Source organism: Heterodontus francisci, chromosome 29 (assembly GCF_036365525.1).
Source record: "Heterodontus francisci isolate sHetFra1 chromosome 29, sHetFra1.hap1, whole genome shotgun sequence".
In the NCBI taxonomy this organism is placed as follows: domain Eukaryota; kingdom Metazoa; phylum Chordata; class Chondrichthyes; order Heterodontiformes; family Heterodontidae; genus Heterodontus; species Heterodontus francisci.
In genome coordinates, this window is record NC_090399.1 from 49,652,904 (window position 1) to 49,666,811 (window position 13,908).

Sequence of the window (13,908 nt, forward strand, 5' to 3'; positions counted from 1 at the left end):
TCATCCTGTGGGGTGGTCACAAGTCCCTGGCTAAAGAGTTCTTCACCTTAAGTGCTCAGGGTATCCCTTCTTACACTCTTTTAACACAGCAAAGTCTATGGAGACCAGTTTAACCCAATTTGCTAGGGAATGTCAGAGTCTCATGGCCCCTGACACTAATTTATTTTTTCTACTCTTGGACCCTTATCAGCACCTGGTCAAAGCACGTAAAATATGGTGACCTTCGTACCCAGCCCTTTGCCTGGCATTCAAGACACCATTGTGTTCTTGGGCCCTTTATCTGGGTTTCTGGACTTCTACCAAGGTGTCGTCTGTTGGGTGACACACTCACACACACAGACACACACACACTGTCTGTTCCCACACTCTGCTCACTGACATTTGCCTTTTGAGAATTTAGTTTCTTTTAAATATTTGGTCAATGTGGGCCCAAGCCACAGTTTCCTACCAAGTAACTGCTCATCCTCTTCTCACCAGGTCATATCACAAGCAGGGTTATAGTTCAGTATAGGCATTTTCATACCACAACTAGTGAAAACTCGTGTTTACAATCAGCCATTGTATCTAAGTCAGCTCTCATTAATTAGCAAGAATACCCGAAGCAAAGATTTCTCACAGTTCTGGAGATGCCTCTGTTTTAGCTTTTTCCTCATTTACGATGACAGACAAAATACATGATAATGATGGTCCCCACATTATTGATAGTGATAGTCCTATTGGCAGACAGATTATACCAAAACAAGGATTACAATTTCTCCTTCACCATTTATTTAAAAACACCATCTTTAACATTTAATCATCCCCACTTATGAACCTGATTGACTGAGGATAAATTATAACATGTCATGTTAGATGTCACAGAGTCATTAAGCATATGGTAATTAAACACACACTTAACTGCCAGAACTTACAACAGAGCCTTGAGAGTTTGGTCACAGAGTCAAATGTGATACAGTTGCAGTATACAGGTCGCAGGTCTTCTAAACCAGAATATCCGCTCCAACACGTGACTTTTATATGTTTTTCTTACTTTTTCTATGTAACAATGTACAAATTTCTACATTATTCAATATAGTGCTATTTAAAATGACTAGTAGTGAGCCTCTTCCATTATCCCTGATCGATGAAGTTTTAATGAGTTATATTTCTGTAGACCAGGACAACACCACTACTACTTAATAATGGTAAAATAGCAATAAGCATGAAACTAAGTAGAAGTTCTATCTATAAATCTGGACAATTCCATACCAACCTCCTGCTTCCAAAAAAGGATCATGTGTTCACAAACGTTTTCTTCTGCAAAAGTAACTTGTTGATAAATGATTAAAACTCTTTGAAATATATACACTGGACTGTCTTTTAATTAACTTTATTGTCTAAACGGAATATTGATTTGAAGATCACTCGTAATCCAATAGTTCCATTGTTACTGCATCTAAATTGACTCAAACTTCCTCACTTAACAGGCAAATGCTAAACGTTACTATTACTAGAATTTCTGTTTAACCTCAGGACAGTCTAATTAACTCTTTCCTTACACTGATCTAGACAGATACAAACCAGCTCCAAATGTTTAAATTGGTGTTCAATCTAGGTCATTCTTGGTAGCAGAACACACTAGTTACATGTTCATAGTTCTGGTTTCCTGTTGCAGTTTGTTGGAATTTGCATGCAATGCAATATACACAGCAGTGAGATCAAGATTATTTCTCTTCCTTGGCTATCACCTCAATATTTTAAGGTTTTACATTGCTAAATGGTGTAGTTTCAGAGGTTCAGCATGTTCGCCACTATCATTCACATTGAGAGAGAAATACGGAAAGAGCTTCTCAGTGAATGTGTTAGTATAAGTGGAGAGATGAGACATATCATCAGCATCGTAAAATGACAGCTGTCCTCCCTCGTAGTCCAGGTAAACTCCGACCATCCTGGGTTTCACGTTCAATTCAAAAATCTCGTCAGCCTCATTCACATCTCCATTTGTCAATGACAGAACCCAATATCCATCTTCAGGGTGAAGACTGATCACCCCCTTCCTATTGGCTGACTCGGTGGCTACACCAACAATCCACTCAGATTCATCCCCCACCTCCACCTCCCAGTAGTGTTTCCCTGATGTGAATCCCTCTGATCCCAGGACACTGAGACTTGTATCGAATCTCTCTGGATTATTACAAAACGAGACTTCCCTGTCGCTGACTTTTACGCTGGTCTGGTCCTCAGACAAGATAAGCTGAGGATGCGCTGTATTTGGGTCAAAAAACAATGGTTCTGGAACTTGAAAGAAATAAAAATAACAAAGTTAAACATCCAGATAAAGAATGGCTATTCATTTTTATCCTGCATGCAGGTCACTCTCATTTAACTGAAAATACCTCTTTCCAATAAGAAATAAATTTCTCTGTATTACTTGTAGAATTTCAACATGAGTGGTGTAAAATGAGCAGTATCAGATCTTGTGCCTATTATACACTTGACTTCAATGAAGGAACTTGCAGGTGGCCAATGCCATGTGGCCTGTTTCATGCCACTGCCCAAGACAGATTCCTTTAGCTATCAAGAGAACGAGTTGCTTTTTTTAAATTCACAATGACTTTTCTGCAGCCTACTACATGAGCAAGGTTTGAATTTTGAACTCCTAAAAATGGGAAATGTAACAAATAGCATTTTGGACACACTGGGGTAGAGATCTGTCTTGGGTTGTAGTGCTAAACGGACGATACTCCATGGACCATCTGCGATACACCAGGCCTAATATTCAATTCCATTCAAGTCAATGGAGCCAGTATTTTAGTAATGTAATCACAGAGAATGCAAATAACAAATTCCTTCATCCTAATTCAAATACATCCCAGCTCTTTTGCATTAGGTTAAGTGGAAGCCATATCATAAAGAGTAGGACATGTCTCACCTGGAGAGATGATCTCTTTCATTTCTTTCCACACTGCATACAGTAATGGTCCCCTGAATATTCCCAGTGTCAGGTCACTGATTCCCACCGTATCTTCATCATGTTCTTCAGATCCACTCCCACTTTCTTCATCACTTCCCTCTCTTTTATTTTCATCATCATAATCTTCATCATCATCATCTTCATCATCACTTCCTTCTCTTTCATTTTCATCATCATCTTCATCATCACTTCCTTCTTCTCCTTCGCTTCCATTTTCATCGTTCCCAAGACATCTGAATTGTATTTGCAAATTGGTTAATTTCTGAAAATAATGTCATGCCTTTATAATATATAAAATTATGGGTCTAGATCATATACGCACCTTTCTGGTAATCCTTTCATTTCCTGTATACAAAGAAAATTTTAAAAATGTGAAATGTGAATTGTACCAATTTAGGATCTGATTAAGTTCTGCTTTGCTATGTACTTCAATCACTGGTTAAGACCTTGTGATGATATCTACCATGAAATCCGGATCAATAGTTCTGGTGATCCGAAAAGCTTAGGAGCAGCAAAACATAATTCATTTAGGTAAAAGCTCCTTTGCATATTCATATTTATCTACAATATATTTATGAACTGCCCAGAGAAAGTCAGCACGGATTTGTCATGGTTACATCATGTCTAACTTACCTAGCTGATTTTTATGAAGCGATTACTAATGTGGTAGATAAGGGAGTGGCTATAAAGGTCATTTATATGGACTGCCAGAAGGCATTCAATAAAGTTCCACACTAGACACTGTTAGGAAAAATGTAAGTGCATTGACATGGATAGGGGATTTGGTTAGGAGGTAGGAGACAGAGAGTAGGGTCGGTATTTAATTTGGAAGGGTGTGACAAGTGGTTTTCCCCATGGATATGTCCTGGGGCCTCAGCTTTTTGCTGCATTTATCAATTATTTTGATGAAGAAATATAGAGCCATATATCCAAGTTTGCTGATGGCACAAAGTTAGGTGGCACAGTAAGTAGTGTAGATGGGAGCAGGAAATTGCATAGGGACATTGATAGATTAACTGAGTAGACAAAACTGTGGCAGACAGACTTTAATGTGAGGAAATAGGAGGTCATCCACTCTGGATCTAAAAAGGATAAATCTGAGTATTTTCAAAATGATGAGAAGCTAGGAACTGTAGATGAGCTGAAAGATTTATGGGTCTATGTACAGCACCCATTAAAAGCTAGTAGACAGGTAGAAAGCATAATTTAAAAGCCGAATGGCCATTATCTCAAAGGGCTGAAATACCAAGGAAATTATGTTACAGTTATCTAAAACTTCGGTTAGTCCCCATTTAGAGGGTAAGTAGAGCAAAATAATTTCTAGTGGGAGAGTTCAGAAAAAGGGGGTAGAACCATAATACTGAGATTGATAGTATTTTGTCAGGCAAGGACAGTAAGACATGCAGAACCAAGGTGCAGATCAGCCCTGTTCTAATTTAATGGTGAAACAGGCTCTCGGGGCTGAATGGCCTACTCTGGTTCCTATACTTCCTGTTCACAATCACACATCTGCACTCACTTCCTGCCTACTAAATTTTACATTCTATTGTCATGTTTTGACACACTTCTGTGTGACCTATTAAAAATTCCTACATCCACATTTCTAGTGGAATCTCCCTATCTAACCTTGTCACACTGTAATTACACTCTCCTTCCAAAGGTGACATGCAGTCCCTCAATTTTGCAATGCCAAGCACCTCAGCTGGAACAGTGGAGACAAGCCTAGGCTCCGAATCACTCATTTTTTCTCAAATTGGTCTAATTTATGTTATTTAACTATAAAGAATATTATTAGCTATTAATAATACATCACCTGAAAATCAGATTGTATTATGTCTGTGCACATCAGCCCCAGGGGGGGAGGAATCTGGAGTAGCAGAGCCCTAAACTTCTCTTGTGGGGCTAAGAGGAGCACTTCTAAAAGTTGCATGTCTTTTCACCTTACCAATCCTCCAACCTTCAGCTGGTGGGATATCAGGAGCAGCTTCCCTTGCTCAGGCTAATTTTTCAAAGAAGGCCAGTTATGTCAATGGATGGCTGTTAACAGAGGTAAAGAAAGACCCTGCTAGCTGTGGTCAGACTGTCCAGAAGCATCAATTAAAATCGGGATCTGGGTGGCTTTCCAACGAGTGAGTAACCCAGGGCATTTTAACTGCCTAACTGCCTAATTCCTGCCAAACAGTTGGGGTTAAACTTTCTCCTCCCCGTCTTGACTATATATATTTCGAAATATATTTCAATTGCACAGACTCTCGTTTTCCTATCTCCATTGCAAAAGCTACCCCCAAGATGCTTAGTTTCAGCTTTCCCTCCAGATATTTACATTCTCTCCAATAATTCTTAACTTTTCCATAAATCTCAAGCCCACTTAAGATTTACAGGCCCTGCCAAAATCTGCTCAGGCTCTTCCCATTTCATAGAAAGATACAGCACTGAAACAGGCCCTTCGGCCCAGCGAGTCTGTGCCGACCAACAACCACCCATTTATACTAATCCTACATTAATCCCATATTCCCTACCACATCCTCCTACCACCTACCTACACTAGGGGCGATTTACAATGGACAATTTACCTATCAACCTGCAAGTCATTGGCTGTGGAAGGAAACCAGAGCACCTGGCAGAAACCCACACAGTCACAGCGAGAACTTGCAAGCTCCACACAGGCAGTACCCAGAACCAAACCTAGGTTGCTGGAGCTGTGAGGCTGCGGTGCTAACCACTGCACCGCTGTGCCGCCCAACAGACTTCCCGACAGACTCTTTAACTTGATACAGAAAATCTTTTGTCATCAGAGATGCGAACTCTTCCCATGAGCGTCCAAGAACTTCTCTCCATTAGGACTTTCCTTCTCTCATACACTCTCTCTCCCTCTGTATCTCCCACACTCCACCATCCCCCCACCAACTTTCATGCCTTACTTAATTCATTTATCTATATTACAATCCTGCTCGTATTGTTGACTGTCCATGCAGATGTCAGCTTCATTATTTGCCTAGAGAGTGTTTCTGAATGCAGGATTTCCTCAATTGTCCTGTTTCCTCACTTATTTACCAGCACCCTCCACAAATGTTCTGTTACCAAACATCATGGATCCCAAGAGTCCGGCTTACATCAAATATCCTCAAGATCCCTGAATGGCTCCATTACTAAATTCCCTATGTGAAACCCGTCATGCAATTCCTCTTTGTGTTGAGTCAAATAAACTGACCCAATATAAAGGCCAAGACAGTGTAAGTTGCCTGAGTAGCCCTGGGCTGGGGTCTCCAGGATAAACCAGGGTTCTTTATCCTGGTCACTATCAAGTGACTGTTGGAATGGGAGAATGAAGTTGCGCATAACTGCCATTTCACCTACAGCCCAGAAGTACACTGGGTCAAACAGTCACTTAGAGTCAAACATGAAGATCTGTTGATGAGACAAGAATGTGATGAATATTCACTTCCACGTTGTCTGCAGAATTATATTATAATCACATGAAAATATGGTGTCCTTAAAAACAGAAGCCGTTACCCCTTAACTTTGACATAATCAACTAATCTCATTGATCATTTCAGGTGCCTACAAAAACATGTACTGTTCTGGTTTGTAAAGTGTCACCTTGAGAAAAGTGATGTTGTCTTTCTGGTCAATAACAGCTTGAAGGTTTGATATGTCCTCTTCAAGGGAACTTAATTCTTCGTCAACCGTTGCCAAGTTCATCTCCATTGATTGAAAATCTTCCTCTCGTTGCTTCCTGAGTTCTTCAATTAAATTTTTTTTTTTGTCTTCAAGATATTGATGAATTTGGTCAAATTGTTCAGCGATGTGTCGCTCCAGAGATCCTGTGAGTTCCTAAGTTGGTGAGAGATAACATAAGAGGTGGGTTGCATAAGAGTTACATGGACATTGCTGTTGGATGGTAGTGTTAAACTGGTGGCATCCCATCAGCCACCTGTTGATATTCACTTCTATTGAAGATAATGGAAATGGACATTAAGTGTAATAGGCAGCCGAAACACTGCTGCCCATTTAGAACTACAGCACAAGCTGGGTTTTCCCCAGCGGTGTTTAAAAGTAAGACTGATAGGACTTACATCCAGTTCTGAAATCTTCTCCTCCTGCTGACGTTTCAACTCACTTTTACTTTTCTTTCTGTCCTCCATAGAATCTAAGGAGGATTTCAGCTGGTCCTGAAAATAGAAACAGGTCTTGTCAAAACTCGTGATTTTTAAAAATTTGATGTTTTTTGTTGTCTTGAATGGTTGGAGTTTAGGAAGGAAGCAATGCATTCTAGTAATCACGAGTAATCCAGAGCCCAAGCTAATGTCCTGGGGACATGGGTTCAAATCGCACCATGGCAGCTGGTGGGATTTAAATTCAATTAATTAATACAATTCAATTAATCAAATTCAATCAATCAGGAAAAATCTGGAATTGAAAGCTAGTCTCAGTAATAGTGCCATGTAACTATCATTGATTGTCCTGAAAGCCCAACTGGTTCGCTAATGTCCTTTAGGGACGGAAATCTGCTGTACTTACCTGGTCTGGCCTACATGTGACTCCAGACGCACAGCAATGTAGTGACTCTTAAATGCCCTCTGAAATGGACGAACAAGCCACTCAGTTCTCAAGGGCAATTAGGGATGGGCAACAAATGCTGGAACCCACATCCCATGAAACAGTAAAAAAAAATTCAGTCAGCTTCAAACTCAAAGACAAGAGACACAATGTGTCATTAGCAAGCAATGATGTTAATCAAGAAACTGGTTAACATAAAGGTGCTTTCACAGCCAGAATAGAGGTAACAGAAAGACTTGCATTTATATACTGTCTTCCATGGCCACAGGATGTCCCTAAGCACTTTACAGCCAATGAAGTACATTTGGAGTGTAGTCACTGTTGTAATGTAGGAAACACAGCAGCCAACTTGCACACAGCAAGATCCCACAAACAGCAATGTGATAATGACAGATAATCAGTTTCTGTGATGTCGATCGAGGGATAAATATTGTTCAGGATCCCGGGGATATCTCCACTGATCTACTTCAAAGGAGTACCAGAGAATCTTATAGCCACATCTGAAAAGGCAAACTGGGCCTTGGTTTAGCATTGCATCTGAAAGACAGCATCTCCATCTGTGCAGCACTCCCTCAGTACTGCACTGGGGCATCAACCTTGATATGTATGCTTTAGTCTGGAAGTGGGATTGGAACTCACAACCTTCTGACTCAGAGGCCTGAGTGCCAGCAACTGAACCACAGATGATTAAGCAAGTGCTCAGATACTGCAGCAGTCCCTGTCCATATGCAACAAAACCTGGACAACATTCAGGCCTGGGCTGATAAGCCAAAAGTAACATTCACACCACACGGGTGTCAAGCAACGACGATCTACAATAAGAGAGAATTTAACCATCACCCATTGACATTCAACAGCATTACTATCGCTGAATCCCCCACTAGCAACATCTTAGGGGTTACCATTGACCAGAACTGGAGCAGACACATAAATAGCGTGGCTACAAGAACAGGTCAGAGACTGAAAATTCTGTGGCGAATAACCCATCTCCTGACTTGTCAAAGCCTGTCCACCATCTACAAGGCACAAGTCAGGAGTGTGATGGAATACTCTCCACTTGCCTGGATGGGTGCAGCTCCAACAACACTCAAGAAGCTCAACACCATCCAGGATAAAGCAGCCCGCTTGATTGGCACCCCGTCTACAAACATTCACTCCCTCCACCACCGATACACAGTGGCAACAGTGTGTACCATCTACAAGATGCACTGCAACAACTTACCACACTTCCTTCGACAGCACCTTCCAAACCTGTGACCTCTACCACCTAGAAGGACAAGGACAGCAAATGCATGGTAATACCACCACCTGCAATTTCCCCTCCAAGTCACACACCATCCTGCCTTGGAACTATATCGCCGTTCCTTCACTGTCGCTGGGTCAAAATCCTGGAACTCCCTTCCTAACAGCACTGTGGGTATACCTACCCCACATGGACTGCAGCTGTTCAAGAAGCCAGCTCACCACCACCTTCTGAAGGGCAATTAGGGATGGGCAATAAATGCAGGCCTAGCCAGTGACACCACATCCCGTGAAAGAATAAAAAAAATCTCTTTATGTTGCTCGGTGGCAAATGTTGTTTGGTAATGGCTCCTGGAAAGTGCCCTGGGATGCTTTACTATGTTAAAGGCGTTATATAAATACAAGTTGTTGTTTTCCTTAATATGAGGTAAAGATGAAACAGATGCATGCTGTAGATGGCGATAACACAGAAAGGTGGATACATAGAAAGGGGCAAACAAAAAAACAGATCTACATGTGGATATAAAGACAAAGGAGATATGCACAGCTAAAAAGGCACACAATATAGCGACAGACAAATCATTAAGCTACAGTCTAGCCCTTCATTTATTATAATGATCCTGAAAATCTGACCTTTAAGATTGTGGGCTGAATTTTATAAGCCCAAGGGCTGCACGCCAAAGAGTTGCTACAATTTCAAGTGCAGCGGCTCATTTAAATAGCCAGGTGGGCCGCCCCCATCTCGCCGATCACGTGGACAGGGCAGGCTATCCGTCCCTGGCAATGGCATCAGTTGCCTGTGTGCAGGCACTGACGCCATTTTTAAAGAGTTGTTAGCCTGAGTGGCAAATTTAATGATATGAAAATAAATGAAATGATATGAAAGAAAATAAATACACTTCTTTTGCCCCTCTCCCACTCCCCAATATCAATTAAATTAATTATTTGCCCTTTCTCCCCCAGAAAACACTTACCTTCACATATCTCCTGGCATACTCCCCACTCTACCATTACCAACATTCCAGGGGACCAACTAATAGTTCAATGAAGAGTGCAGGAGGGCACGCCAAGAGCAGCACCACGTATACCTCAAAATGAGATCGCAACCCAGTGAAGCTACAACCCAGCAGTTCTTGCATGTCAAACAGCATAAGCAGCATGTGATAGACAGAGCTAAGTGATCCCGTAACCAACGGATCAGATTTAAGCTCTGCAGTTCTGCCACATCCAGTCATGAATGGTAGTGGACAATAAAATAACTAACTGGAGAAGGTGGCTCCACAAATATCCACATCCTCAATGATGGGGGAGCCCAGCACATCAGTGCAAAAGATAAGGCTGAAGCATTTGCAACAATCTTCAGCCAGAAGTGCCGAGTTGATGATTCATCTTGGCCTCATCCTGAAGTCCCCAGCATAACAGATGCCAGTCTTCAGCCAATTCAATTCACTCTGCATGATATTAAGAAATGACTCAAGGCACTGGATACTGCAAAGGCTATGGGCCCTGACAATATTCTGGTAATAATACTGAAGACCTGTGCTCCAGAACTTGCTGCGCCCCTAGCCAAGCTGTTCCAGTACAGCTACAACACTGGCATCTACCCAGCAATGTGGAAAATTGCCCAGGTATGTCCTGTACACAAAAAGCAGAACAAATCCAAACTGGCCAATTACCGCCCCATCAGTCTGCTCTCAATCATCAGTAAAGTGATGGAAGGTGTCCTCAACAGTGCCATCAAGCGGCACTTGCTTAGCAATAACCTGCTCAGTGACACTCAGTTTGGGTTCCACCAGAGCCATTCAGCTCATTAAAGCCTTGGTTCAAACATGGACAAAAGAGCTGAACTCAAGAGGTGAGGCGAGAGTGACTGCCCTTGACATCAAGGCAGCATTTGACCGAGTATGGCATCAAGGAACTCTAGAAAAACTGGAGTCAATGGGAATCAAAGGAAAATCTCTCTGCTGGTTGGAGTCATACATAGTGCAAAGGAAGATGATTGTGGTTGTTGGAGGTCAATCATCTGAGCTCCAGGACATCACTGCAGGAGTTCCTCAGCGTAGTGTCCGAGGCCCAATCATCTTCATCTGCTTCATCAATGACCGCCCTTCAATCATAAGTTCAGAAGTGGGGATGTTCGCTGATGATTACACAATGTTCAGCATCATTCACAACTCCTCAAATACTGAAGCAGAAGTAGAAATGCAGCAAGACCTGGACAAGATCCAGGCTTGGGCTGTTAAGTGGCAAGTAACATTCACGCCACACAAGTGCCAGGCAATGACCATCTCCAACAAGAGAGAATCTAACCATCTCCCCTTGGCATTCAATGGCATTACAATTGTTGAATCCCCCACTATCAACATCCTAGGGGCTACCATTGACCAGAAACTGAACTGGAGTAGCCATATAAATACTGTGGCTACAATAGCAGGTCAGAGGCTAGGAATCCTGCAGCAAGTAATTCACCTCCCGACTCCCCAAAGCCTGTCCACCATCTACAAGGCACAAGTGAGGATTGTGATGGAATACTCTCCACTTGCCTGGTGCAGCTCCAAAAACACTCAAGAAACTCAACAACAGCCAGGATAAAGCAGCCTGCTTGATTGGCACCCCATTCACAACATTCACTCTCTCCACCACTGACGCACAGTGGCAGCGGTGTTTACCATTGACAAGATGCACTGTAGCAATGCACCAAGGCTCCTTAGTCAGCACCTTCCAAACCTGCAACCTCTACCAACTAGAAAGACCAGGGCAGCAGCAAATGCATGGGAACACCACAACCTGCAAGTTCCCCTCCAAGTCACACACCATCCTGATTTGGAACTATATTGCTGTTCCTTCACTGTCGCTGAGTCAAAATCCTGGAACTCACCTTCCTAACAGCACTGTGGGTGTAACTACCTCACATGGACTGCAGTGGTTCAAGGCAGCTCACCACCACCTTCTCAAGGATAACTAGGGATGGGCAATAAATGGTGTCCTGGCCAGTAACGCCCACATCCCATGAATGTTTAGTTTAGTTTAGAGATACAGCACTGAAACAGGCGGCTGTGCCGACCATCAACCACCCATTTATACTAATCCTACACTAATTCCATATTCCTAGCACATCCCGACCTGTCCCTATATTTCCCTACCACCTACCTATACTAGGGGCAATTTATAATGGCCAATTGACCTATCAACCTGCAAGTCTTTTGGCATGTGGGAGGAAACCGGAGCACCCGGAGAAAACCCACGCAGACACAGGGAGAACTTGCAAACTCCACACAGGCAGTACCCAGAATTGAACCCGGGTCGCTGGAGCTGTGAGGCTGCAGTGCTAACCACTGTGCCACTGTGCCGCCTGTAAAATGAATGAAAAAAAAAATGTAGTTATGCAGTAAGATTTAGGGTACTGTAGGAAGCGAACAAATTAATCTGGTGGGAGAATGAAGTGTTTTGTCTGGAATTTTTCAGTTCCCATTTCAAGGTCACTACTTCCTTATTTTTACACAGTACTTTGACTTTATATTTTAATGGTTTGATTTTACTTCACAGAAGCACAAAATAATGCAGTACATTTGTGGTTGAAGAGTAGAGTAAATGTGAATGCTTTATTTTTGGTAAACAAGCCCCTGATATAACAACAATCGCAGGTTTTTCAGTGCAGAAAGATCACGGGGAACATAAGAACATAAGAAATTGGATCAGGAGGAGGCCATTCAGCCCCTCAAGCCTGCCCTGCCATTCAATAAAGCTCATGGCTGATCGGTCCCAGTCCTCAACATCTCTTTTAGGCTTGCTCTGCCTAACCATCGACTCCCCGAGATTTCAAAAATCTTTCTACCTCCTCCTTAAATACATTTACTCATCAGCTGGGACACCTAAAGGTTAGAGTGAAACAGTAATGCCCTTCTGCGCCTGCAAATTACTGTCCATTCCTGATGGCTATCCTTGTCTAGTTTGGCCACATGTTCAAGTGGTTTACTGGGCTGTGGCCGCTGTTCCATGCTAACAGTTGCTTGGAGCCGCAGGTACAGCTGGGTGACGATGAGGACCAATAGAGGACGAGCCACTCCAAGGAGTGCAGCCTTCCCACCTGTGAGAGGTGCTACCCTTGGCGAATTGGGGTTTATCTCCCCTGGCATGCAAAGACTGATTCTGGTGGGTTGGACAGATGAGCCCAATAATTGGCCTTTATAGCCACTCCAGGCACTGCTTCAAAAACCACTGACCACCTCCAGGCGCTTACCCATTGTCTCTCGAGACAAGGAGACCAAAGAAGAAGAAGAAGACTGCTGGGGAATCAGTCTACTGAGTAAAGAGTAAATACAACTAGGAACTACTCCACTTCTGAAGAACCCTCACAAACAGCCCACAGGGCCTGAAGCACTTCGCTTTCTCAGTACCTTATACTTTCTCACTGCATCTGGGAGTGGCAGGAAGCTGTGCGCTGAATGTGCAGGTGAATCTCTGCAAATGACACAGATCAGAGTCTGATCCTCCAGGCAGAAGAGTTTCAGCTTCTCATCGTGTTCCTCACAGTGAGACCGGTCCTGCGGCTCCGGGTTCAGCTCCAGCTGCCAAGCTTTCTCCGAGAGATTCTTCAACACCCTGTTACTTTCATACCACTTCCGGGAGAAAACTGCGCGACATTCCGGGCAAGACACGTCGCCCCGCTGGTTTTCCCAACACTTCCGAATACAGGATTCACAGAAGTTGTGATCACACTTCAGTCTCACCGGCTCCACGAACAGAGACAGGCAAATGGAGCAGGTTAAATCCTCGGCCAGGGTTAAGAACTGTTTACTGGCAGCCATGTTCACACCCTCTTACTGTGCAATCCACATTTTCACTTTCATTTCTTCATTGATTGCAGTTCGAAGAGCAAATGGTTAATAAGATATCGGCGGCTTTTAGATCGAAAACAGAAGTAATTGAAAGTCACTATCTTACTGGAGCAGGGAATGGGGAAACTACTCCCAGTTTATGAACAGGATGGAGGTGTTGTGACAGAAACTGCTCATTATCTTTAATAGTGTTACATTTGTGGAGCAAAGATTAAAGATTTGCTTCTAAAACGTTATTTGTTCATGTAAAATAAACCTTGAAAAAGGCATGCTGCTAATTCAGAACAACTTGAAACACAAGTTTACTTTCAGAAT

General features: G+C 42.7%; 1 protein-coding gene across 1 annotated transcript; it reads right to left on the reverse strand.

The window, feature by feature from the left end:
• Positions 1 to 745: 745 nt before the first annotated feature.
• Positions 746 to 13,648, reverse strand: LOC137346276 (zinc-binding protein A33-like). The gene is made up of 6 exons (XM_068009743.1): positions 13,153 to 13,648; positions 7,030 to 7,125; positions 6,554 to 6,787; positions 3,276 to 3,298; positions 2,912 to 3,186; positions 746 to 2,277 (listed from the first exon to the last, which is right to left on the reverse strand). Exons 1-6 carry the CDS (start codon positions 13,561 to 13,563, stop codon positions 1,745 to 1,747), a joined length of 1,572 nt encoding a protein of 523 aa, XP_067865844.1. The 5' UTR covers positions 13,564 to 13,648; the 3' UTR covers positions 746 to 1,744.
• Positions 13,649 to 13,908: the final 260 nt, after the last annotated feature.